This window comes from Choloepus didactylus, chromosome 2, assembly GCF_015220235.1.
Source record: "Choloepus didactylus isolate mChoDid1 chromosome 2, mChoDid1.pri, whole genome shotgun sequence".
Classification (NCBI taxonomy): Eukaryota; Metazoa; Chordata; class Mammalia; order Pilosa; family Megalonychidae; genus Choloepus; species Choloepus didactylus.
In genome coordinates this window covers 31816872-31844168 of record NC_051308.1, presented here as the reverse complement: position 1 = coordinate 31844168, position 27297 = coordinate 31816872, and the positions used below count along the sequence as shown (strand labels likewise).

The 27297-nt window shown below is 39.1% G+C and overlaps 2 protein-coding genes across 14 annotated transcripts in view; both read right to left on the bottom strand.

The window, feature by feature from the left end:
• Positions 1-2161: 2161 nt before the first annotated feature.
• Positions 2162-12771, bottom strand: LOC119515355. Of its 4 annotated transcripts, none has more exons than XM_037811233.1 (5): positions 12619-12771; positions 10253-10347; positions 4129-4181; positions 3229-3483; positions 2162-3059 (listed from the first exon to the last, which is right to left on the bottom strand). In XM_037811233.1, exons 2-5 carry the CDS (start codon positions 10296-10298, stop codon positions 3054-3056), a joined length of 360 nt encoding a protein of 119 aa, XP_037667161.1. In that variant the 5' UTR covers positions 10299-10347; positions 12619-12771; the 3' UTR covers positions 2162-3053. The 4 variants fall into 4 exon arrangements, 3 of the variants coding, with proteins under 3 accessions (XP_037667161.1, XP_037667142.1, XP_037667153.1); XM_037811214.1 differs by lacking the exons at positions 4129-4181; positions 12619-12771 and adding exons at positions 4182-4336; positions 9544-9702 and having other exon boundaries at positions 10004-10987; XR_005213009.1 differs by lacking the exons at positions 3229-3483; positions 4129-4181; positions 12619-12771 and adding an exon at positions 4182-4336 and having other exon boundaries at positions 10253-10280.
• A 7654-nt stretch (positions 12772-20425) lies between these two features.
• The window catches only part of CNST (consortin, connexin sorting protein), a 133899-nt gene continuing 127027 nt past the window's right edge, over positions 20426-27297 (bottom strand). For 6 of the 10 annotated variants that reach the window (XM_037822632.1, XM_037822611.1, XM_037822608.1 and 3 more), the window contains one exon: positions 20427-24149. In XM_037822632.1, the coding sequence (XP_037678560.1) occupies positions 23944-24149 (206 nt within the window). In that variant the 3' untranslated portion in view covers positions 20427-23943. Of the gene's footprint in view, positions 24150-27297 lie in introns of all 10 variants that reach the window. The other 4 variants (XM_037822655.1, XM_037822647.1, XM_037822662.1 and 1 more) reach the window with 1 other exon arrangement.

The window sequence follows — 27297 nt, the reverse complement described above, 5'->3', positions numbered from 1 at the left end:
TGGGAAGATGAGGACTTTGTGGGTGAGACAGAAGGGTGGAGCTCACCGTGAGGAGAGCCGTCTGAATGAGCTTCTCTGGACTGCCGTTTCCTCATCTTAAAACGAGGGGCTGGCTCTCCTCCGGAGCCCGTGTGCATCTCGGGAAGGGCCTCTGGGGCAGCAGCGCCGCAGGCCCACCCCCTTCTTCTCATTACAGGCAATAGCTAAGATGCCCACTTCTTCGGATTTTTCACCGTGGTTGCCCTCCTCTGTCATAACAGAAGGGTGCCCAGGAAAGGCTGCAAGGTGTGAGGGAAATGCCTGGGAACATGGACCGTGGGCGGATGCACAGATCTGCCTTTAAAGTCCAGCTCAGCCAGCTACTATTTCAGTGGCCTTGGACAGGTGGCCTCCAGTTTCCTCTTCTAGAAGATGGGGTTGATGATAACTGCTTTAATTTGGGAGGGGTATTCTGCACGGTTTGAGACTGGGATTAGGAGCCAGGAGGCCTGGGCTCCAGTTCTGTCAGCTACTTACTGTGTCCTTGGGCAAGTTGCTGGAGCTGAGTCAGAGTTTCTTCATGTCTAATATGGATACATTATATCTACCTCATAGGATTAATTAAAACCTAAATAAGGTGATATTTTTAATCGTGGGTCTAGAAACATAGTGAGTACTCAATTACTGTTACTTTTTCCCTCATAACATTCATAGCATTTACTACAAGAAATAGTTAAGCAATATATCCTATCTTTGCTCACAAATGTTGTTTGTTGGCCTTGTCTCCACAACAAGATTTTAAACTTCTTAAGGTCCTGGATCTTGTTGCCTAGCACCGTGCCCAACACAAAGTAAGCACAGAATAAACAAATCTCCATGCCAAGAACCAATTCAGGGAAATGCAGATTTTGGCACTTTCATTGATCCAGTCAATATTTGAGGAGCTACTATGTGCAGGCCTCCAAATTTTGGAACTTATTTTCAGGATTTAAACTTTCTGTATAACAATGTTCTATCATATGAGGTGCTATGATATGGGCATGGGAAAAATGCTACACTAACGCAGACTTCTAATAATTATTTAATAGTTAACCTTTATTAAATGCCTACTATGTACTAGATACTGTACTTCATATGCATTGCCTTGTGTACTCCTCGTAACAACCTTGAGGTGATTTATTAATAGTCCCATTTTTACAGAAAAAGAAATGGGTTCATTGAGGTTAAGCAATGAGCAGAGGTTCACCCAACTATTAAGTGGGAGACCTGGGATTTAAGTCCAGGTCTTTCTGATACTGGAGCTCTTGCCCATAACCACTTTACCATATTGCTGTCCAGGTAACCCACATATATGCAAGCCCCTCATAGAGTGCCTGGCACATAATAGACACTCAATAAAAGTTAACTCTCTTCCTTCAATCAAGAGGTGCATCTGCTCAGCCTAGGATGAAACAGGCCTTGTACTGAATAGGATGGATATAAAACCTTATCTCTGCCTTTAATGGATACCCTATCCAGTCAAAAGTTCTAATGGACTGTAGAAAAGGCTCAGACAATTGAGGATTTTCCAACTGAGCATCTGGAAGAACTGTGGTTTGTGTAAGAAGTGAGAAGGGGATATTGCAGTTCTTTATCCAAGCATGCAGTGCCTTACACAAAGATGTCATCACCAGGCACAATGTGCCCAGGAGATCTGCTTCCTAGGGGAGAATACAGGAAGGAAAGGGGAATAGAGAAGAACCATGCAAGGAGTTGGTAGTTAAACCCGGTGTTCCTGAGAGACAGATACCTGTGTGTCCTCTGCCCCAGCCTTAAACCCACCCATCTTTAAAGAAGCAAGCTCTCGGTCAAAGCCTGGTGTTTAGAATGTCTTCTTTGGGGAAAAACAATGTGAGCCTGCATGCAGCCTATTTATGAAATAAACTCACAGAGCTATTTTGAGCAACCATTTCCAGAAATAATTAATAGCCCAACTTGCGTGGCTGGAACCAGTAATCTCACCACAGTTGGAAGAAATGCATCTGAGAAGGGAAACACAAACTTGGGAAGATGAGAGGGCAGCTCTGCCGCTGCCTCTTGTTAATCCACCTACATTAGAGCGAAAGAACTGAAGACACAAGAGAGACAGGAGTTAGGATGACTATGCATTTTCTTTTAAAATTGGCAATAACTTGGTCCCAAAATAAAGGTAAAATCACCAATTCCTCTTATTCTTGTCTTGGCCCTGTCACAGCTGCTGATGGTTGTCATGGAAACCAGCAGAGGTGCCGAATCTTAGCTTTCTCAGTTAGAAGAGAACCTGAACTTACTCTGATGTGAGCTTTTTTAAAAATAGAGATTGTCTTCACCTGGATGAACAAGGCTAAAAAGTTTTCCTCCACCCAGCTTGGAAATGTTTCTGTTTCTCTTTTCTGGCTATGCAGAATCTACTAATGCATCAAGAATTGGTTCTGGTGAAGTCTATGAGATTTTACTTTAGGTCTCTTTTCAGTTGCCAGAGGCAGAAACCCAAGTCAACCAAGTTTGGGTAAAACAAACAAAACAAAGCAAAACAAAAAAAAAATTCATTATTTATGTAAGTGGGGAGGGCTGAAACTGCCCTGAAAATATTCAGGAACTCACATGCAGCATTAGGAATCTCTCTGGTTTGCCATCTCATCTTGGTGTCTGTGTATAGACCTCACACTCCAAGGCTCCTTCTTGGCAAGGGATGTGACTACTGACAGTTGTGAAGTGACATTCTCTCTGTTTCAGTGCCAGGGAGAGAGACGCTGGCTTCAGGATGAAATCCTTCCAGGTGGGTTCTGTTGGGCTCCGCATGGAAGAGCTGCCTCTGGGGCATCTGCCTTCAGGGAAGTGGGCAAGATGGCACAACTGGGTGCTGAGATGAAGAAACTGGGCACACAACAATCACACGAGTGCAGTGGGGAAGGGCTACTTCTGATGACCTCAAGTCCTCTGCCCAAGGCTGACTTCCTGCTTCATCAAAATGTGCCTAATTCTGTCCAAGACGTACATACAGATGATAGCTAAACATGCTGTTCTTTCTCAGAAAGAATGCCTCTAGGTCTGGGTCAAATCTGGACAGAGGAAAAAAAAACAGTAATTTGAATAGGGAAAGTTTAATATAAATAATTATTAACTACAATGTTATGATGATGGACAAGTAAGAAATTCAGAGACCTCTAACAAAATATAGAAATAAAGGGCTGTGAGAGAGCACCCCCATTCCAGGGCTGGGATCCAGACCTGGAGAGGGGGCAGCCATGACTCAGTGAATGACAGAGAAGTCTCTGTGGTGCCACGTGACAGGTTCACTGGAATCTGCCCTCTGGGGTTCCGGGACATGCTGTTCACTGGGAGGTGTCTGAATCCTGCAGGTGCTCCGCTGTGTGGGGGTAGGAGTGGGTGGGTAACCCAGTTGGGGCAGAAGAGATGTTGGCGGCTGTGCACTGCAGGTGCTGGTTGCTGGAGAAGCTGTGAGGGCATACACTGCTGACCACCCTGGAACCCGGAAGCAAAAACAAAACAAAACAAAACAAAGCAAAAAGCCCCTTTTTCTCCTGCAATGTCTTTTCTGTATAGGAAACATATATTTCAAGGCCCAAATGCATTTTCACAGAGTAGTCCAAAAGAGTGAATTTGGAGCTGAGTCGATAAATTGGTAACCATCACAATACCTAAGATGACTCTCTGTTGGCACAATGTCCAGATTTAGAAGTCACCAAACAATCAACAGGTATTTATCTAGCATTTATTTTGTGTTATTTAGAACTGAATCAAAAGGAAATAAGGCAGTGTCCATCGACAGAATGGATAAACTAAATGCTGTATATCCATACAATGGAATATTATTCAGCTGCAAAGAGGAATGAAGTTCTGATACATGAAACAACATGGATGAACCCTGAAGACATCACATTGAGTGAAATAAGCCAGACACAAAAGGACAGGTATTGTATGCTTTCACTTATATGAAATAACTAGAGTGGGCAAATTCATAGAGTCAGAAAGTAATTACAGGTTACCAGGATGGGGATGGGGGGTGGGGAATTAATGCTTAGTGGGTAGTCTCTGTTTAGGATGATGAAAAGGTTTTGGTAATGGACGGTGGTGATGGGAGCACAACATTGGGAATGTAATTAATACCTCTGAGCTGTGTACTTGAACTTTGTAAAGATGAGAAGTTTTATATTTCGTACCTGTTATCACAATAAAAAAATTTTTAAAAAGGGAATAAGGTGCCATAGGTAATTTCTGAGCAGTAGTGTGATATGATGAAGGCAGTTCTGCCACACGAAGTCTTTTTAGACACTTAAAATCATTGTCTTCAGTGTGTTGCTGGGGTTCAGTTTTTCTGGAGGAAAATAATGAAACAAGAGTTTTAAAATAATCACATCCCTTTATTCAGTAGCCCAAAACCTCTAAGTATAATATAATTCCAAGGAAATAATTAAAAATATAGATCTATCTGCACACTAATATTTATGGTACCATTAATTATTATACAGAAAAAAGTAGAAAGTCCAATTGTCAAACAATTAGAGAATGGTTATGTAAGCAAAGGGATACTGACATGATAGAATATTATCCCCCCCCTTCAAAGTTAAAACGATAAATGTGACAACTATATGGAATCACTGGAACATGAGGATTAAATTAGGCTAAATGAAGAAGACAGAGCAGAAAATTGTTTATATACCATGATAATTGTGGGGGAAAATCTTTATACATAAGACTAAATGAATACACAAAAAATCACTGAATTGTACATTTTAAATGATAAATCTTATGGTATGTGAATTATATCTAAATTTAAAAAATTATTCTGAAATAATTTCAAACTTATAGGACAGTTGCAAAAATAATACAAACCCCATATAGAGAATTCCAACATACTCCCACCCCTCCAGATACTCAGATCCACCAATTTTGACATTTTGTCACCTTTGCTCTATCATCTATCTATACTATCTCATCTATTTTCTGAACATTTGAGAGCAGACTGCACACATCATACTCCTTGAACACGTAATTCTTCCATGTCCACTTCCTATGAACAAGGATATTCACTTAAATAATCACCTTAATTGCATTTATTGAGTTCAACATTGAAATAGAGCTTACATTCTACAATCCACTTTTTTCTTATGTCCCAACAATGACCTTTTGGGCCTTTTCTCCTCTATTCTTAGATCTCATCCTGTGCCATATATATTGCATTTAATTGTCATTATCTCTTTAGTTTTTTTCTTTCTTTCTTAATTATGGAAATGTACATACAATATAAATCTTCCGATTCCAACCCCTCCCAAGCATACCATTCAGAGGGATTAATCCCATTCACAATGTTGCAATGCCCTCACTACCATCCATCACTAGAACTTTCCCCTCACCCTAAACAGAAACACTGCATTCATTTTGTATTAATTCCCCATTGCCCCATCCCTGGTTACCTGCATCCTACTTTCTGTCTCTGTGAGTTTGCATATTCTCTGATATTTTCTTTGTGGTTACTATGGGGCTTAAACTTAACATCCTAAATCTATAAAAATCTCATTTGCTTTGATACCAGCTTAACTTCAATAATATACACAAATTATGTTCTTATATCCTTCTTCCTACCATCTGTTTGTAGTTCTCACAAATTGCATTTTTATACATTATGAGTCTTAAACCATTGATTTATCATTACATTTTATGCATTTGCCTTTTAGATCCTGTATGAAGTAAAAAGTGGAGTCATAAATCAAAAATACAATAGTACTGTTTTCTGATGAGAAATCGGCTCTCTTGTATGTGATAACATTGCTTTTTCCTTGTAGCTTTCAGAATTCTCTATCTTTGGCATTTGACTGTTTAGTTGTAACACAGAGCAGTACAGGTCTACTTGGGTTTATCCTCTTTAGAATTCATTGATCATCTTGGATGTGTACAGTCATGTCTTTTGTTAAATTTGAGAAGTTTTCAGCCATTGTTTCTTTGAATATTCTCTCTGCTCCCCTAAGCTTGATGGTGTCCCACAGATTCCTCAGTCTCTGTTCACTTTTTTCATTCTTTCCTAAGACTGGATGATCTCAATTGTCTTACCTTCAAGTACACGGATTCTTTCTTCTGCCAGCTCCAATCCACCGCTGAACTCTTCCAGGGAATTTTTAATTTGTTTCTGTGGTCTTCAGCACTGTTCGTTTCCTTTCCATAATTTCCATCTCTCTATTGATAGCTTCTTTGGTTTCATCTCTTATATTCCTGATTTCCTTAAATTCTTTGTCCATGTTTTCCTTTAGCTTGAGCATATTTAGGACCAAGTCCTTGTTAGAATGGCTCCAAGTCTTCCTCACTGATTGCTTCTAATGCTTTAATCTTCTCTTTTGCTTGAGCCATAACTTCCTGTTTCTTTGTATGGTTTGTAATCTTTTGTTGAAACCTGGACATTGTAATATTTAATGTGTTCCTTAAGCTTGTATCCAGCTAGTGTTACGACAGAGCTTTCCTTAAATGCCAGAAATGAGCCAGAAAGAAAAAAAAAAAAGAAAGAAAGAAAGGGTGACCTGTGTAAGTGCTGCCTTCAAAACTTATCCATACAGTGAGTTTAGAAAATAGAAAATAGCTCTAAGCCAAAGTGTTGGGGCCTACCTGATCCTTTCTGGGCTTGAGTTTTGTCTTGGGCATGCACATTTGGCCCTAGGAATTCCCCTGTTCACATAGATATGAATGTCCCTTCTTTCCTAGGAAACAGTTTTCTCACAGTCCCCTGGGCACTATACTGTATGTCTGTATTAGTTAGGGTTCCCTAGGGAAACAAAATCAGTGAGAGATATCTATGAATATACAAGATTTACAAAAGTGACTCACGCAACTGTGGGTATGCATGAGTCCAAATTCTGTAGGGCAGTCAGCAAATTGGCAACTTCAATGAAGGTGTTTGATGAACTCCTCGGAAATGAACTGGCAACTTCCACGAACTCCTCAGGAAATGCTTCACTGGGCAGTGGAAGAGGAAGTGAAGGTCCTCTATCTATAGTCTTGCTTAAAAGTCTTCAACTGATTGGATTAAATCCAGCCAACTGCATTCTCTCATTGTGGAAGACACGCCCTTCGTTGAGTCATCAGTTACAGCTGCAGCCAATTGATCGATGATTTAATAAACCAGCCTGTTGGTTTATTAACCAGCCACAAATGTCCTGGCAGCAGTGGTTAGGCCAGTGCTTGCCTGACCAGACAGCTGGGTACCATCACCCGGCCAAGCTGACACATGAACCTAACCATCACAATGTCCTACAGCCAACAATCCCTTGCCCCAGGCAGCCACTTGACTGCTCTCTCACAACTTTGGGTAGGAGAGTTCTGTGAATCCCCTTCTACATAAAGGACAAGTCTGGAAGAGCTAGTCCCTCAGGCTACCACCAGACAGATTGGGCCAGACATGCATGCTTCCAATATGTACACGAGGGATATTCTGCTCCCTCTGGAACCGGGACTAGGGTTCTGCACTGGGAGCATAGGCCAGCACCACGCAGAGTCAGTGAGTGGTGGGAGAGGGGTCAGCCAGGGTACATGAGGTCCTATTGCTGTTAAGTAGACTTTTTCTTGATTCAGTGTTTGCCCTGTTACCGCAATCCTTTAACTGTTTTCTGGAGCTTTGAGAAAGTTGTTTCTGGCAGTTCCAAGTTGGTTGTTCAAAGCTTCTGTGAGGGGATGGAGTCCTAAAACATCGTATTCTACCATCTTGGTGGGGGTGGGCTTCTTAGTTGCATTTTTGAAGTACATCTCAATTTTTTAGAAAGACTAAATGAATCCACAGGGATATGTAAAATATTTCCATGATAAGCTAAGCAGATATTTTTACTTATGTTTTCCTCCAAAGTTGTTTAAATGTGAATTTTTATAAGTTAAATTAAAATTTGGCCTGGGCACTCTTGGAGCTTATAAGAGATCTTCTACTCTTATGAGGTGAGAAGTCAAGCCATGAACATGGAGCCAGGAGTTGGGAGCCGGGCTGCTGAGAAGTCAAACACTCAGATGGGCAATGGCCTATCGGTCTTCTAAGGGTACCCCTTGAGTATAGTGGGGAAGCCCTGATGGCACATACGTGCACAGAATACAGCAGCCAGAGCTCCTCACCCTCTTGCAGTGATTGAACCCTCATGAGGTAGGGGTATGTTTTCAAGTATGTTTGCATAGACTTCTTCTGAGCCATGGTCTGAAGACGGGGACACCTTCTCCTAGGTTGTACCATTCTCCCAAAAGGCCTCCAGGGTTCGTGTCTATATAATCTGAAACCTTACAAATCCCAAATCTGTAGTACCCTTGTCTCTCTTCTAGGTTCATGAGGAGAGATGAGGTGGTAAACATGAAGAGCTGCACATTTCTCTGAGAAAAGCTATTCCACAAGTCCAATATTCACAGACAACATCCTTCCTCTTATTTCAGGCCCCCAGACAACTGTGAACTATTTGGAAGGCACCCAGTGGTCATCACAGGAGGCTTTCCTGGCCAAGTGAACTGCCCCAGTCACAAACTTGAGAGGTTTCCACCTCCCTCAAAATATCTATTTTCTCTTTTCAGACCCTTAGACCCATTAGTAGGGTAATCAGACATCACCCCAGTCCTACTAGGAATAGTCCATGATCACAACTTCTGTTCTGGTTTAATTATATAGCTTCCCTATTTTTGCTCCAAAGTGTTCTGGTTTCTATGAGACATTACATGGTCATCCTACCCCTTAGTCGTACCTGTGTTTCAAGGTAAGCCTGCTCTCTAGTGGTTAGGAAGGCTCATTGCATGTATCCCTGCCTCGGACCCTCTGGCGGGGGGTGGGGGGTGGGGGGAGATCCTCTGGAGACACCAAGCTGGCAGGGGTAATGTCTGAGACTGCCTGCAGGACTGTAGGGACAAGGGTATGTGTGTGTGCTGCCCTGGGAAATGGAGCTGGAGGCTACTTCCCAGGAAAGTTCTGTGATATCCTTAGTGAACACCCACTGGGATGACAGGAGGCGGGTTCCAAAGGTGATACAGCCAGGCTCCCAGCCCTCAAGAAACTTCTAATTTAGTTGAGGAGACATAGAAAAATAAGTAACAATGTACAATAGTGTGTGCCAAGTTCATGCAGGCATATATTTTATTGCATCATTTATTCATTCAGCTAACATTTACTGAAATATCCCAGGCTAGTGCTGAGTGGGACAGATGGTAGGAGCTCTACACCAGAGTTGTGGGGGCTCTCTGGGTTTAATTCCAAGAACTACTTCAAAAATTCTCACAAAACCCACTTCCTTTATTTTCAATGAGGGTGAATAACACTCACCCCAACTTTCTGACCCAGATGCTGAAATGAATGAATCCTTGCTAGTTTGCACTGGAAGAGGTGGCTTGGGGAGTTGTGGTATTGGTGGGAGAGGTGATACAGATGGAACAGAGCATTTGTTTCTATGCAGGAAACCAAAGAGAGACTAGACTGCAAACTCCTTACAGGGAACTTCATATCTTACAGATCTCTGAATATCTAAAGTGCCAATTAGATAGTAATAATATTTAAATGAATAAATGAAAAAACATACCCACCTCCATCTCCTCTGCCCCAGCTTCAGCTCGCACTTCTCTGTGGCTGCTCTCAAGTTCACAGTTCTAGATAGGGATTCCATCCTGAGGTCAGGACTGTTTCTGTGTCTGCTGAGTGTCTCCTGGATTTCTGGCCACCTCATCAATTCTTGTTCACAACTCCTGTTAAATTCAAGGTCTCCCTCTACCTCCAAGCCCCTCTTCCTTACTTCTCCTTTTCTCTGTGGCTGGAGTGGCCGTGAAATTTTTGGTTCCATCTCTCCCCTTGTTCCTACCACCACAGTCCACCAAGCCTTGCTGGAGAATGTCTTCCTGGGGGTTCCCCAGTGACATCCTTCTTGCAAACCTCATGGCCACTGCCTCATCCTCTCTCCTCTAAACAACTGCATCACCTCCTTCCATACTGGTCTCCTGGGGCCATCTTTCCCTTCTCTAACTCACCCCACACTCCCCATACCATTACCTGAGCAATCTCTTTGAGGCACTGGTGATCATCTCACCAGCTTACAGTGAGTCGGTAGTTCCTCATTGACTGCAGAATACCAAGTACAACTTCTTCAGCCTGTCCTATAAGAATGCTGGACTGTAGTCCCAATCTTCCCTCCTAACCTTCATTCCTACCACACCCCAGCAAAGATCCCATGTTTCATCTGGATGGGGACACTTACCAATTATGTGAACATGTCTTACTTACACTTTCTCATCTACACACCTTTGTTTATGTCAGTCTTTACTTGGACTTGCCATATCTTATCCATCCTTCAGAGACCAGATTACATCTTATATCTTCCACAAAACCATCCCTTTCTGTTAAAAAAAAAATCATATGTGACCCTTTCATCCTCTTAATTCTTACGTCATTTACATAACATCCTTTAACATCCTTATGTAGGCTTGCTTGGGACAAACAAGAGGAGTTCTTGGGATGAGTTGGTCGCTCTAACCTCCTGGTACTTACCACCTAACACCTTAATAATGGCTTACATTTAATGAGCATTTACATGACAAAGAATGTTGCATGCATTGCCTCATTTAATTTCCACAGACTATGAGGCAGAGTGGTAGCTCAAAGATTTCTATATAGGAGGAGCTTTAGCGCTGCAATCTAATTGGAAGAGGGAAGTGCAAGTGCTCAGTAACATGCTGTTTTTATTTAGATTTCTTATTTATTCAAGGTGGCTTTGGAGGATGCTGATGGCAGCTATGGAAGATGAGGAGCAAAGCTTCCCCAGGTCACCATTTAGTGATGCCAACTTACAAGTTTTATCATTATCCCCATTTCACAAATGAGGAAACTGGAGCTTAGAGAGGTTGTATTACTTGCTCAAGTTTTTGCCGTTGCTGCAGGATGGAGGTGGGCCTTGAGCCTGCCTCTTTGTGATGATAACAAAGCCCATGCTTTATGGCATCGTCAATACTGGAGTACACCTGATACGTTTTAACAAATGTTCCCTCCTTGGGGTGGGATTCTGCTTTTTTTTTTTTTTTTACAATGTTGCCTTCTTCCCAATTAGCACAATGCTTTCCATGTAACTGGAACTCAGTGAATATTATTAGAATAGATGAATGAATGAATGAGTGTGCAAATGAATATTGAGTGACTAAAAAGAGGAAAAACCATCATAGTAGCCTTTTTCTTTTTGTGCTCAAATACTAGCCCCAGAAAATCCAGTTATCCTATTATTTCTAGCTGCACCCCCCCCCCCCCTTGCTCCTTGGGTATGGAGTCTGTATTTATGTGTGAACACACTTTGGTGTAAATATGTGTGTGTGCTCTGGATAGTTCTTGCCCAATGTTAAGATTACCTAGATTATCTAGATACCTAGATACCTAGATTAAGCAGAGTAGATATTTGTAGCTACAGGATTTAGGAAAGCAACATTATTTTAAAACGTTACTCACTGGCTACTTATTCAGCAAAGTTCTCTTATGGCATGATTGTTCCTTCAAATATAGCCTTGGCCAACCATGTCTTATCTGGTTATTTATTTCAAATGAATTTGGTCTTTTATAACACTGGGCAGAATGTGTGCTGAGATAAAATAAATCTTGGAATATTATGATCTTGATATAGGAAGGGTCTCTGGAGGACATGTAGTCCATCTACCAACTACTATTAACTTATGGTGTCACATATCACTATTGGCTTATGAAGAGCTGTCCACTAAACACCTTAATTCATTTTCACATATGCAGAAACTTCTTCCACGGTTTCCAGGGAAGAAGGGGGCCTGGACTCCCAGTGGATAGAAGTCCTGTAAGCCAAAGCCAGCTATGAAACTGATTTTCTTAGAATGAAAATTTAGATTTTTTTTGTTCACAACTGCTGCATGGTCCCTCACCTGTCTTCCTCAAGCTCCACCAAAACAAAACTCCATTTGTGCAAACTGTTAGGCAATACACATGGAGCCTTTGAAGGGGAGACTACATTGGATCCATTTTTTTAAATTAGAGATTTTTATTTGACTAAACAGGATTAAGAACAACATTCATTTACTTGCTGTGTAGGGAGTCCCGTGAACATTTGAGTTAAAGTGGCATCATATTTTCGATTCATTCCTGTAACGTTTTAGACCCTTATTGATTCGTGAAGTGGTCAGTTGCCAGGCGGGCTCTCCATTAAACTTTGAGGAGGCAAGGGGGAATCTGAAAGATAATGTTCCTGCAGAAGAAGTGGGATTCAGAGGGAAGCCAAATCACTCCGCAAAACAATCAATACAACGGGCTGGAAGGAGAAAACAGGAGGTCTATGTCATTCTGGCAAGTGGCTGAGAGTGCGCACCATGCCGGGGAGGCAAAACCCAGATACTCCGGGCTCTCCTGACACAGCGCGCTCGAACCACAGCTGCAGGCGGGGAGGGGCGGTTCCCACCTGCCTCGTCTCTTCTACCCGACACTATGTTTTCAAGACCCACAGACGGGACCTTTTTTTTTTTTTTTTACCCTATTAAATCCAAATCCAAAACATTTCCTCTCTCCCTCCCTCTTGCGCTTTCTCTCCTTCTCTCCGTTTCACAAAACTAAACACTAAGAACATAGCAACAAAGACCCGGAGGCAGCTTTCCATGCAAACATACGTCATCAGCCTTGGAGACGTGGTGACCCTTGCTGGGTTTGACGATGCGCTCACTCTTTGTCCGCACCCCTGATTGGAGGAGAGGACAGGGGCGCCGGACCCCGATTGGCGGGGGGTTCTCCCTAGCTGCCAGTCAGGTTGAGAATTCGCATCGCCGGCTGCAAGCCTTCTCTCTGCGCTCCGCCACCCCCACCGCCCCACCCCGCCCGAGCGTGGGGGCCCGCCCTGTCCCCGGAGGGCCGTCAAGAGACAAGCGGGAGATCCTCCGCGGGTCCTAACTTGTTCAAGGGCGAGGACCCAGCTCGCTCCTCGCGAGCTTGTCAGTGAACGCAGAAAAGATGATTTGCATTAAAACGGTGTGTCAGCATTTCTGTTGGAATTCTTCTGGAAAAAAAGCTCATCACTTCTTCATTGTCATGAGTGGCTTTTCTGTCCAGAAAGACAGAAGACCCATTCTCCAAAACCCGGCCTCCAGTTGGTTTAACTGAACTTTGGAAAATGCAGAATTGATTATTGAAGACGCGGCGCGACGTCCTTTTCAGCCCCAGCTTCTACTCTCCAGGAGACTATGGGCTTCCACGAGGTCTTAGACTCAGATTCGTGGATCCGCAACAAACATTCCGTTTTGTAACTCTGAGGCAAGAACTGAAGTCTCAGACAGGCATACAGGAGTTGAAGATTGCAGGGTTCTGAGATGAGATTTCGCTCTTGTTGAGGTTTTCTGAGGCTTCTGACTTGTCCCAATTTGTCGTTATTGGAAAAAGAAAATTTTTCTTTTCATTTTTACCATAGTAGTCCACAGAAAAACTAAAAATACTATTCAAAAACTATGCAGGGAAAAAAGCAATACCATTAGAAATAGGACCTGGAATAGTTAAGGGAAAGACAAGGAAAGGTCCACATCTCCTAAGAAACCCCAGAAATAACAGTGGCCAGCTGGCTGGGCGAGCTGTTCACCCCAGTCAGCCGAGACAATAATCTGTAAATGAGGTCACAGAAGGGTTGTTGTGGAAGGTTCCCCAGGAGAACTGCTTCTGGGCCTCTGGGGAAGGGGGGCACTGGGACTAAGTGTGGAGGCTGGCTCTCAGCATCCCCTCTGTATGAAGATACCTGGTGTCTCCCTCCTTACCTTGCCTTCTCCCAGGCTTCCATTGCGGGATTTTTTTTTTTTTTTTCTGTTTCAAAATTTTCCATTTGCTTTTATTGTTATTTATTGATCCCTTAATTTGCCCTGCCAGACTGAGTAGTAACCAGTTAAAAGCGGAGAAATACACATGCACTCATCAATATGGGTGATTTCTGAAACTCTATTCTTACCTGCTTTTTCCCTCTGAAAAATTCAGGATGCCTTGTAGACTTGTAGGCAAACATGACATTTACCATGTTTTGTATTAGAATCTACTTTTCGTTTCCCTCTCTGACCAAGGAGCTCTAGGAGAAGGTACTTTTTGATCCACACAGCAGCTCAGTCTGTGCAGTGGCAGGCCTCGCCTACGCCCTTTCCTTTCTTTTCCTGCCCTTTTGCCAATTTATCACTCCGCATAAAAGGCAAGAGGCCAGATGGATTTTGGCCATAGCTAATACTGATGCACTTCTTTTTGTGAGTGATGTTTTCTTTTTTTATAAAACACAAAATGGGGTTTGCTGTCCTGAAGAGAAGGTCAGGCAGAGAAGAATAAAACACTCCTCACCAGGAGCTGGTTCCACCAAGTGGAAACAAAAGGGTAGAAGGGCTGACATTTGCTAGTGAAAAGCAGTGGCAAAAGAAAGCTAAGCTTAGGGATAAACCAACTAAAAGCCATCTTCTTTCTCTTTCACAAGAGGAACAAATGAATAATTTAGTGTCAGCCAGGTAGAGCCAGAAATCTCATATGCAGAACAAGGCATGAATAGAAAAATATGATCTAAGAGCTAAAACAAAATGGGTATTATAGGAAATATATCTCACATTTGTTTTTTTACCTGATGCTATCTGAAAAAAGGAAAACCAGGAAGAAAAAACAGAACACTATGGATTCGGACCACTGTGTATGACCAGCATTATCAGATAAACAGCACAGAGAACCTCATTTGGAAGATTTCTGACTTCAGGTGAAGTACTAAATTAATTGTTTTTCATTACATTCTAAGGTATAATAAAGTCTCATTTTTGTGAAAGATTAAAAATGGTTTAAATTCTATAGACTCAGACTTCTGAATAGTACAAAAGCCAACAGATTCTGATCACATTCTTCCTCTGTTGCAGACCTATTGATCTCACAGTTGTGCTGATGCCATGTCTTCTTTTTTTACTGACCCAAAATTTGGGAATACTTAGGAAATCCAGAAAGGGAAGCTGAAAACCATTCTCCCATACTCCTCCTGACAAACCTCTCTGCTGCTTTGACCTGATAACTCTCTCTCCTCTCATCCTCAGTGTCTGTTCCATATTGTGACACTGATAGAGTTGCAGGATTTAGCAAGCAAAAATACAGGATGACTGGTTAAATATGAATTTCAGGTGAACAACAAAGATGTTTTTGTATAAGTATGTCCCATGCAATAAGTGGAAATCCTGTATTTTATGTGGCAGCTGTAGGCACTGAGTGTGCACATAGGTGTTCTGCCAGGGTGGCTCGCTCTCTTCTAATGGGATCCCCCAGCAGACTTCACATGAACACAGGGCACCCACACACCAACTGTCTACAGTGCTTGTGGCTTGCAGATATGAAGTAACTGTCTCTACTATCTTTTGCCATATGTAAGACTCAGAATAACAGTGCTCAAGGGTTCAAAGTTCTGGGAAATGAAAGGACACCAGGAGAAGAGTGCAGTGGCGACCCCAGGAAAATTGCCCTACGGGTATTTCCGACTTCTCATTTAGAAATGGAAAATCCTTCATTAGCTCTGTTGCTCTTAACCTAAAGGAAGTCACTGAAGCTCCTTGGACCTCAGCTTCATTTCTAAAACAACAGGGCAAATTAGACAGTGTCTACACTGCCTAGTAACTCTAAAATAACCTATTTTAAAGAGCCAAGCAATGCTTACACACAAGATCTGTTGTATAGCTGGTTTCTTTTGATTTACAGGGAATAGGTTCTTCACTAGATCACCTCAGGTTAGGAACACTTAGAATAAAAGATATCCTTCCAGTGCCAGGCCTTCTGGAACTGGAAAGTTTTCCTTTGGGTTATAGGTCTTGGTGACCCTCAAGAGCAAGCCTTTCCAGTCCTCCACTCAAAGTGGCTCTGCTCTTCCTGGGGCTCTCCAGCCTTAGGCTCTTGCTGATGCTTGGGTGCTTCCTTTGCTCCTGCCTGTAACTGGATGCAGACTTTATGACCCATGTTTAGGTTATCTGAGAGAGGAACTGCTTGGGCAGATACTAGCGACTAGAATTTTTTACTCTGTGTTGTTCTGGAGACTGAAAACTCTTCGAAGAACCCATTCTCATCCAGGACACCATCCTCCCTTGCATTCAGGTTTCAAATAGTGCATCAGCTTAGGGCATCCATTTCCCAATCTAATCAACTGCGGCCAGGGTTGCAGGATAACGTGACACAAAGAGCAGCAACTTACAGAGAAGGAACACCTATGGCAGGCTTTCCTCAGAAAGGGGCTATGGGCACAGTGGGTGCTAGTCTTATGGATCAATCAGTACATTCTACCTCATCCTTCTTTCCTGGCATACAGCTTCAAAAGAATCCCCATCTGACCCAATCCAACTATTACATTCACTCACCAAATGCAGATGTCCAAGTTCTCTTTTCCTAGTGATGGAAAATAGAATACTTTTAGAGATTCAAAGAATCAGAGGATTTTAAAGTTATCTTAGAAATTGAATAGATAGGAAACAGAAGCCCAGAGAAGGGGCTAAACTGTGTGATCACATTCATCACGGAGATTATGATCCTAGGGTCTGCCTCCCTGCTTTGGTTCATACACCACCAAACTATCTTCTGTCCTGAAAGTCTCCTCTCCAGAGCTGACCAAACTACTATTCTTACTCCAATAGTTCAGTTTTACCAATCAAGAAAGAATGAAAATTAAAAAAAAAAAGCAAATTGTCTACTTTTACCATCACCTTTGGGACCAAATTCCCATCCAGACTGGAACCTTAAGCTTGGATTTTTTTTCCTTCCTTGTTTAGTTTGTACAGATCTTGACAACCCCCAGCTGTCATTTATGGGCTGCCATCATTCTGATGAATCATCTGAGTTTCCTCTGCTCCCTAAGTGCATATCTCCTTCCTGACCCTTGATCTAAGGCAATTAAGAGCAGCAATAAAATCACAAAACCTCACTTTTCATCAATGCATTCTGACCAGAGGGAGATCAGATTGTCCCTACAGAATATCTATAATTAGATGGGGTTTGGGATTTGGACTGCTGCATCAAAAAGAAAAGAAAAAAAAAAAAAAACCCACATAGTTTAAAACCACCAAGTCAATATTTCAAAAGGAACTAGAGGGATCTAAAAGCTGTGAACAGGATAAGGATGAAATTAAGGCATTTGAACTAGTGAGTTTATTACAACACTATTAGTTTGTTAAGTAGTTAAGTCTTGTACAAATGACAGATGGTACTTGGAAGTCACCAAAGGTTTTTTTCTAGTCCATTAGGCCACAACAGTGATAGAGAATGATGTATTCTGATGGCAGTAGGGGTTCCTTTGTCCCTATTCCCTTGAGATGCCATGAAGCTGCAAACAACTTTTAAAAAAGAACAAATTTGTTGAGGAATAATTTATGTACATATCTGCATCCATTTAGTGAGTTTTGAAAGATGTATATAGCTGTGAAACTATGACCACAATCAAGATACATTATATTTTCATCAATCCCAGATGTTTCCCTGTGCCCCTTTGTGGTCCAATCTCCTTGCATACGATACCCCTAGGGAACAGCTGATCAGTTTTCTGTCACTATGGATTAATTTTATGTAAATGAAAACATGTAATATGCACTCTTCTGTTTCTGGCTTCTTTCACCCAAAACAATTACTTTGAGATTTATCCATGTCACTTGAATCCATAGTCCATTATTTTTTATTGCCGAATAGTATTCTACTGTATTGGTTATGGACTTTGGGTTGTTTCCATTTTTTGGCAATTATGAATAAAGCCACTATGAAAATTTGTTTGAAAGATTTTGTATGGACATGTTTTGATCTCTCTTAGATAGGAACCTAGATGTAGAATTGCTGGGTCAAGAAGTGTATTTACCGTTTAAAAAAATTTTTCTATCAGAAACTACCAAACTTTTCCAAAGTGTTACATTTTCACATTCTCACTAGCTGTGTATGAGAAGTCTAATAGTTCAACATCTGCACCACATTTGGTAATGTCAGTCTTTTTATTTTAGCCAATCTAGTGGGTGTGGAGCAGTATCTCATTTTTTTCATTTGCATTTTCTTGATGACTGATACTCAGCATCTCTTCATCTGTTTATTAGCCATTCAAAACGATTTTTTGTAAAGTGTGTTCACAGTGTTTTAATTGGGTTCTTTGTCATAATATTGAGATGTATGAGATCTTTACATACTCTTGATACAAGACCTTTCTTTACCAGGTAAACATAATATGAATGTTTTCTCCCCATCTTTGGCTTGTACACAAATTTTTGAAGTCCAGCTTATCACTTTTTCTTTTATACTTTGTGTTTTGTGTTCTTTCTAAGACATCTTTGCATACTAAGATTGCAAATATTTCCTCCTATGTTTTCTCTTAGAAGTTTTGTAGTTTTAGTTTTTATACTTAGATTCATTTATTTCAAGTTAATTTTTGTGTGTGGTCTGAGGTAAGGTCTATGCTTACTTTTTTCCATTTGAACATGCAGTAGTTTCAGCACTATTTTTTGAAAAAACTTCCCTTTCCCTCACTGAATTGCCTTGGCACCTGTGGGTGGTTTGGAGCTATGTACCCCAGAAAATAACATGTTCTTAATCCATTCCTCTGGGTGTGAACCCATTGTAAGCAGGACCTCTTGATGAGGTTACTCAGTTAAGGTGTGGTCCAACTCAGTCAGAATGGGTCTTAATCTTATTACTGGAGTCCTTTATAAGCAGAATGAAATTTAGACATATGACAGAAAGCCACAAGACCCAAAAAGCTGGAGGTCAACAGAACCCAGAAGAGAAGGGAGAGGCTGGGAAAGGCCACCATGTGCATTGGTATGTGACAGAAGAGCCAAGGACTAAGGATCACCAGCAGCCAGCCCCAGAAAGCCTGTCTTCAGGAAGAAAGCATTGCCTTGATGATGCCTTGATTTGCCCTTCTCCTAGCCTCAAAACCGTGAGCCAATAAACCCCCATTGTTTAAGCCAATCTATTGGGTGGTATTTGCTTTAGCAATGAGGAAACTAAAACAGCACCTTTGTAGAAAATCAGTTGAACATATATGTGTGGGTCTATTTCTGGACTCTATAATTTTGCATACCATATTTTTTTATTTTTGTAGTATTAAGTCTTGAATTTCAACCAGATAGTCTAGGCCTTCCACTTTTGTTCTTTTCTAAAAATTTCATTGGCTATCTTCTAGGTATCTGTGCAAAAAATTTAAAATCAGCCCCTCAACTTCCAAAACTAGAAATGTCTGATGGAATTTTGATTAGGATTGTATCAAATCTATGGATCAATTTGGAGGGGATCTTACATCTTATCAATAGTAAGTCTTCCAAACTATGAGGAGAATACATCTCTCCATTTATTTAATCTTTTTTTTTGCCAAATGTTTTATAGATTCATTAAATTTTGTTAATTTTGTCCTTAGGTAGTTTGTGTTTTTTGATGCTATTGTAAATGGAGTGAATTATTAATTTCACTTTTCAATTTTTTGTTGCTAGTATACAAAAATACTAACTTTGCATCCTATGACCTTGCTAACCTCAGTTATAATAGCATTTTATAGATTCCTCAGGATTTTCTTTATAAACAATGATGCTTGCAAAAAAGTTTTATTTCTTCTCAATCTTTATTTTATTTTTCTTTCTGTAGGACCTCCAGCACAATATTGAATACAAGTGGTGAGAGTGGATATCCTTACCTTGTTCCTGATCTTAGTAGGAAACCATTTGGTCTTTCTCCATTAAGTTTATGTTGATGTTGAATTTTATGAAAAGCTTTTCCTGCATTTATTGACATGACCATATGGTTTTTCTTTTTTAGTCTGTTAAAATGGTGAATTACATTGAGTATGATTTTTGAATGTTAAACCAACCTTGTATTCCTTGGAAAAATCCCACTTGGTCATGAATGGTGTATTATCCTTTTTATATATTATTAGATTTGATCTACCAATGTTTTAAGGATTTTTGCATCTATATTCATGAGTGATGTTGGTCTTTAATTTTCTTATTGTCTTTGTCTGGTTTTGGTGTCAGAGTGATACTGGTCTCATAAAATGAATCAGGAAGTATTCTCTCCCTATTTCTGAAAGAGTTGTTGTAGGATGGGCATTATTTCTTAAATGGTTTACTGGTGAAGCCATCTGGGCCTGGCATTTTCTTTGTGGTTTTAAACTGTGCTATCCAGACTTTCTACTTTTAAGAAGACTTGCAGAGCTTTCTACTGTTCTCAAGTCTGCCAGTTGTTAATGCCACAAGTGCAAACTAGAAGTAAAAGGGAATACTTACTAGACCTTTGACAGGGAGAACACGTTTCTGTCTATCAAGTTGCTATGCAAATGGCCTAGTTAGAATTTTACTTTTATTCTTAATAGTGAATGACATATAGTAGGAGAGAATGAGCCCAAGTTTCCACCCTCATGAGTAGCATATTTCCTGGTTTCTTCATTTTTATTCTTTCTTCACAAACATATTTCCCTCACCAGGTGCTAACTTCTTTAAGCTGGGACCATTTTGTTTGTTTGTTTGTTTGTTTCTGGATTTCCAACAGCTAGCAGTGCTAGGCGCACTGCAAGCATTCAAATGTTTGTTGAAACTTGTGTTCGTGGTTCTGCATTGATCTTAGCATAACAGACAAACAGTTGTATTTGGGAGTAAAATAACTCTTCTTAGAACTAGGGAGAAGAGATGCCCATACTTTTTCTCTCAGTAGACTAAACTCAGAGAGATTTAAATGTTACCAGAGTTCTTTAAGGAATATTTTTTATTTTTATTTTTAAATCTCACTTTAGCTCTTAATGGCTTTGTATTTGGGGCTCAATAAATGTTTATCATACAACAGCAGATGACACTAGAATTTGTGCCATAAAGCCCAGAATCACTCTTCTTGAGGATGTAGGAAACATAGAATGGAAAGTACAATGGATTGGGAGTTACAAGACTTGGACTTGAATGTATGTTTACCAACATAAGCATCAAATGAATAAATGTGAAAATATCACATACATATAAAGCAGTCTACAACAGTGAGTTAATATTAATTGAGCCCATAGAAATGAAGAATTATAAAATAGCTTATGTCAGTGGAAAGAGAAAAAAATCAGTTTCTATCTGGATTAGGAGTAAAGTCTACAAGTCCAGCTACAGCAAGCATGTCAATAAAGGATTTCTTTGCTCTTTCCCACCTTCCCTCTTTTAACTCTTCAACTGTTACCTCTTTGTCCACCCCTGCCACCACCACCCCCCTCTATACCCTCCTGTGATCCCAGCAGGACCCAATTCACATCTGTCCTTTCAAAATAAGCCCCACCTTCAAATATCAAACCCTCTCTGCATCTAATACCCAAGTTCATAGCTCAATAAGGTAAACCTCTCAGAGGATTTTGAGTTTTAAGTCTAAAGGAATGGATTTTTAGAGGAAATTTCAAGAACTGTGTCAGGCAGGTGTGGAAGGCATATTACAGGCAAAGGAGCCCTTATTTAGGGACATTCCCAGAAGAGATGGCTATCTACTTTGTGGAGCCAGGTCATCTTCTGAAATCATTTTACTTTCACTGCAGTGCAGTTTTTCTCAGCACCCAAGAGTTCAAATAAATTCTCAGAGACAATTTTGTTGCTATAGATTTTAAATTACAAGCTCAGTTTGATACCCTCAGATACAGTTCTTAAGGAAGATAAGATTAGTTACAAATAGTTGTCAGTTTTCAAATGAGAAAAAAAATTACATTTTAGTAAAATTAGATGAATTTATGTTGGATAACAATCCTTTCACCACGAGGTGGAATTACTCCAATTCATGCAATAAATGACTATTACATTTTAAAAAGTTGTCCTAATTTTTCTAGTTGAGACTTCATGCCTATTTTAAGTCATGACAGCAATATGTTCCTGAGCTCACCTCACCCTCCCCTGGGAAGCAGTGATACACATATGTTCTTTTGAGACTCAAAAGGACCCCTGTTTACCAAGGTATTATCTCCTTCCTTTCATGTCAGTGCAAAGGTTCCCAGGAAATATTCAGTTTCAGAAGAAGTGGCCTTGTAGGTATAGAAATATATAAAACCTCAAAGATTACACAGGACTCCAATAGTGACCTAAAAGAGGTGGACACAAGGAAATTCTGATTTATCTCGACATAAAATTGGCAGAAATCAGCTTCACCAAATTCTTATAACTAGAAATTATGAGGGTAAAACAGAAGAGGTTTGTCTATGACCAAGATGCCCCTCACAGTAGACCTTGTGAATATCTTATAGAACCACATAAGTATTGGTACCATCAATATTTACATATTTTACATACAATTTGAATACAAACTCTTAAAATTTATAATAGAACATTAAAATAATCTTCTAATAAAATCAGCCTTAAGTATAAGGAATCTAAATTTCAATCTTATACACTTCTAAATAAATATCTTTGATCTATAATCTTTGAAAATATTACAGTTTATGGTGACATGATGCAGACAAGTTAAACAGTTTTATAAGTGAAAATAAAACATCAATTTAAAAATAAACAAGCCTAAAACCACACTGAACTCAAATAAAAGAAAATCAAAATACTAAATACATGGTAATTAAACATCCAGCATTGTGATAACTGAACGCACGCTCAGCAACAGACTTTCAACTTATAAAAAGCCCTTTGAAATTCATTTCATCTAAATAAATAAGCAGAAATACAAAGGGAGGTACTGTACCAGCCAGTAACAACTAGAAAGTAATTTCTCCCTTTTTCTTTCATACGATCCTAACAGAAAAAAATGAAATAATCATCACTAGTGGAAAACTATAATCATGAGTTTTTTTAAATGCTGCCTAAGATATAAAAAGTCAACACAAGGCTTCCTAAATGTTAGACCACTATACCTTAGATAAGGATATGCCACCTTACTGGCAGACTTAAACAAAAATCAGACATTCGCTTATTTAAGATATGATTGAATTTTCGCTTAATGACCCCATAATAGGTCTAAATCAAGCCCATGATGTGAAAGCACATGGAAACATCAGAATGCATGATCTATTAATACTGAATTATATATGGTGATTTAATTTTGCTTGCCACAGTGTGAGTTTATTTTATACAAGAAAGACCAAAATTAAAACATCTAGAGTAGGAACTATGTCTTGTTTATCATTATATTCTGGTTCATGGAACATAATAGGTGCTCAATAATGCTGAATTGAGTCCTGCATTCACCATATATCAGGAAGCAATGAATCCATGATGAAACTGGATGCCCAAGACTTAGGAGGAGCTCTTTAATGCCACCCCTAGGTCTGTGACTGATTTCTGTTGAATTGATCAGGTTAACTGCCATAGATCTGTCACAGTTTCTCATTTTGAGGGCTAAGATATCTAAAATTCATCTATTCCAAAGTTAAGCCATCTTAAAACATTTGTGCCTGTACATCTATAATAGTCAAGTTAAAAGAATAAAAATAATTTTTTGTTCTATGTTGGGTATTTGCTTATGATAAATACCTGTAACACACACACATACATTTCACAGATGGAGAACAGAATCTGGAAATAATGCACAAAACCTAAATTACATTAAAATCATAAGGTAAGTCCTTTCGATTATGCAAAACTTATTGCATGATGGTGGAAGCATTATCTTTGGACCAACAAATGTAAACCAAAAGTGTCTTTTAACCATTACTTGATAAGGTGGCTAAAAATATTGTGGCTACAAGATTGCCTTGTTTAATTCTGCTCAGTGTGCCTCATTTCAGCAGGAAGCTATGAGGACAGATACACTCTCAAAGATCATCCCTTCCATCCACAATGCTGAGATCAATATTTGCATTATTATGAGGATTATTCTAACAGCGTTTCTCTGGATTGCCGTTTAACGTTGATGTTTCATTTCTGATGTCCATGGTTCCTCATGGGGGTGAATGATAGTGGGGGTGTTACAGGACTCCTGAAAAAAAGCTGTATAGTAAGTTTCACATCTTCTACTCTCACTACCAGCATGCCTGTCTCTCTTGAATGCTGCTAGGAGAGGTAGATCCAGTGTTTAAGTCCTGCCATTCCCTGCAGTAACTTAGTGTAATAAAAGTCCATGTTGTCTGCAAAATCTGTACAAACAGGTGACTCCAGGTCACCAAAAGTGCAGTATAATGCAGTTCCTCCAATACTAAGGAAAACAGTTACTATGTACAGCAAGATTAGTAAAATACAGGAACCATTTCCAACTTCATCTGCAAACACATAAAAGAAACAAGAGAACTGAGTGAGGTTAAAATGACATAAAAATGGAAATCCTAGCACATGATTAACATTAGACATTTCTACTTTTAGTGCTCTATGGACTACAGTTATTGACAGAAAACCAGTGCAACTAATAATTCTACAAAAACCTACTTTTTAGTTACCAAAAAGATACATATTTCTGGAGTTTTGAAACTCCTCATTAAAACTAGCTCATTTATACAACATATATAATTCCTTCTGTGATAAAGGAAAAGAAAAGTATAGCAATTCTTTGATGTGTTCACAGTGTTATTTTATAGTATGGATTGGGAGTTCGCATCATGGGACCACCTTAAAGTGAATTTAATTTGATATGAAACAATAAAAAAGCCCTTGGGTGGGATTTCATTTATCTTTAGTAATACTCAATTTTTTTTCTTAATATTTAATAGAACAGTAAAGTTCTAGCTAATGCAATGATTTCTTTTTATTTTGTTCAACAACTCTGGCATGTTTGTTTTTCTATATTGAAGAAAATATTCTTTGGTGAAAAGCCTAATGATGATATTCATAATAAAAGAAAAGTTAAAAAAATTTTGGAAAAGACTAAAAAGTTTTATAATCTGCAGCATGATGATACATAGAAGCCTTTTCTGGAAGGTAATTTGGCAGTATCTATTAAAATTTAAAAGTAATTTATCTTGCAAACCAGAACACTTTTGAGAGTAAAAGAATGTGTCAACTGAATGTAATGCTGGACCAATAGGTGTAAACCAGTACTGACCAGGCAAACTGGGACACAGAGTCCCTAACATTTAGTCCAGCAAATCTACTTTTAGGAATTAGCCTAAAGATTTGCACAATGCATGATATCATATATGCAAGCATATTTCACTGCAGCAGTTATAATAAAATGTTGATAATAAATGAAATGTCCAGTTTACAACAGAATAGTTAAATAACCAAGGAACATTCATATAATGAAATTCTATGTAATTGTTTAAAATAATGAGGGAAATTTAATATGTTCTCTCACAAAAAGATCTCCAAGATTCATGGTTAAATTACAAAAGAAGTTATATAACAATATGTTATGAACCATGTGTGTTAAAATAAAAATATGCACATACATGTCAGTGTATATAACACAAATGCATACATATGTGCCTGAGGGACTTACACTTTTTACTTCATTACTGTCTGAATTTTTTCATGATTAGCATATATTACATTTATGAAAAACAAATTTTACAAACTATAAGCCAAATAGAATTTATTTGGAAGATTTTACAGTATTACATGCATATATTCTCCATGGACAAATTCAAACACAAGAGTATCTCAGAGTTTTAAGGGACCCCCACCCCCACCTTATCTCTTTCCCATTCAGATTCCCCTTCCACCCACATTGTTAAATTTGGTGTGTATCCTTCCAGAACAAACATACTATTTCAGGATTTTTATACAAATAGGATTATATAATCATATTGGTCTGTGACTTACATTTTTAGAAATCTATACTTATGTATGCACATATATTTTTATATAAATTAATAAATATGATTATATTATTCATGCTGTGCTTTTTTCTTGCTGTTTTTGTCAGTTCAGTCTTTTCGCCTTTTCTTTTTTGGGTTGGCTTCCTCCCACCCCCTTAATCTATGTTAACAATTTGGATACTGTACTTTTCCATTATTGTTCCCTGTTATCATACAGTTTAACTATTTAAAAACATCGATTTTCTTTATTTTATCTACATGTGTTGAAACTGTTAGACCTGCACTGTCCAGTTTGGAGCCATATGTGGCTATTAAGCATGTAAAATGTGGCTGGTTCAAATTTACTATAACAGTAAAATACACACTGGATTTTGAAGACTTTAGTGCAATAAAGAAGGTAAAAAGTTTGATTAGCAATTTTTTATATTGATTACATACTGAAATAATAATTTTGATATACTGGGTTAAATAAAATATATTAAAATTAATTTTTAAATGTTGCTACTTGAAAAGTTAAAATCATATGTGGCTCACAATATTTTTCTATTGAATATTGATTTAGAGGAAGAACTGGCCCCTTAAGGAAGATTTTGTCAGAATGTAAGGTTTATGAAAAACACTGTATAAGCTATAGAGTTTAGGAATAAACCGTCACCATCACCAACCACTTACATGAAGTTTGATAATTTTCAAAATGAATTAATACTCAGTATTTTACATGGTCTTCAGCCCCCATGAGGTATGTAGGGCAGGTATTATTCTCCTTATTTTAAAGATGATGAAACTGAGCCTCCTACAAGTTAAAAGCTCAAGGCTTAGATATCTCGGTGAGTAACTATGACTTAGTCCAAGATGAGACAGCTACTAAGAGAAATAGACTGTAACACTGAATCCTAAATTCAGGGTTACCCTCACTGAGCAATGATTCAGTTCAAGTTAGTGCAAAAAAAAGAACTGAGCATTTCATCTGGAGAAGAATGTAAAAGTTACAAGTAAGGTGCAGAAGTAAAATGAGGGGACTAGAACAGATTATTTCCAAGGCCCCTACTAACTTTATAATTGTAAAAATTCAGAAACTTCTACTGCTATCACTTTCTTACGTCATGCTTAGAAAGAATAGCTACATATTTACAGTTTTCGTTTTCTTTTTTTTAAACAATGCATTTTTTTTTTTTTAATACAAGAAGCATTATCGACAGGTTCTTGGCTACACTTCCATTTACCCTTATTTACCTACGCCTTAGGTAAGCCTACTGTGACCATACTTCAAGGCTGCACTGTTTGCTACACATAACCACTTAAAGTATAGTTTCAGGAAGAAAAGGTCAAAGAATATTAAGAATGTGTTATATTGCTACTATTGAGACACCCTTTTTGCCTTATAGAGTCAAGAAGAGATCACCAAAGAGAATCTACTTGTAATCCACAAATATTTTCCATACCAATAAAGGAGGAGTACTAATTAGGCACTGAAAAGAAGACAAAAATAGTAGGCTCACTAGGAAAAAGGAAGTTACTAAAGAAGGAAAATGAAGTGAGTTCTCAGCATCAAGGACTATCTAATGGATAGGAAGGCCATGAATTGAATTTTGCAACTTACTTATTTGAGCAAACAAAATGGTTACAAATACTTTAAGTACTGATTATAGTTTGATTC

Excerpts from the sequence above, each read along its gene's own strand:
- LOC119515355 (XM_037811214.1), bottom strand. The coding sequence starts at position 10,035 with ATGATCACCAGTGCCTCAAAGAGATTGCTCAG. Across the intron at positions 9,703-10,003 it reads GCCTCAAAGAGATTGCTCAG|GAGTTGTGAACAAGAATTGA; the intron begins GTAATGGTATGG and ends TGAATTTAACAG. Across the intron at positions 3,484-4,181 it reads TTTTTTTATTGTGATAACAG|GGTGGTCAGCAGTGTATGCC; the intron begins GTACGAAATATA and ends TCCGGGTTCCAG.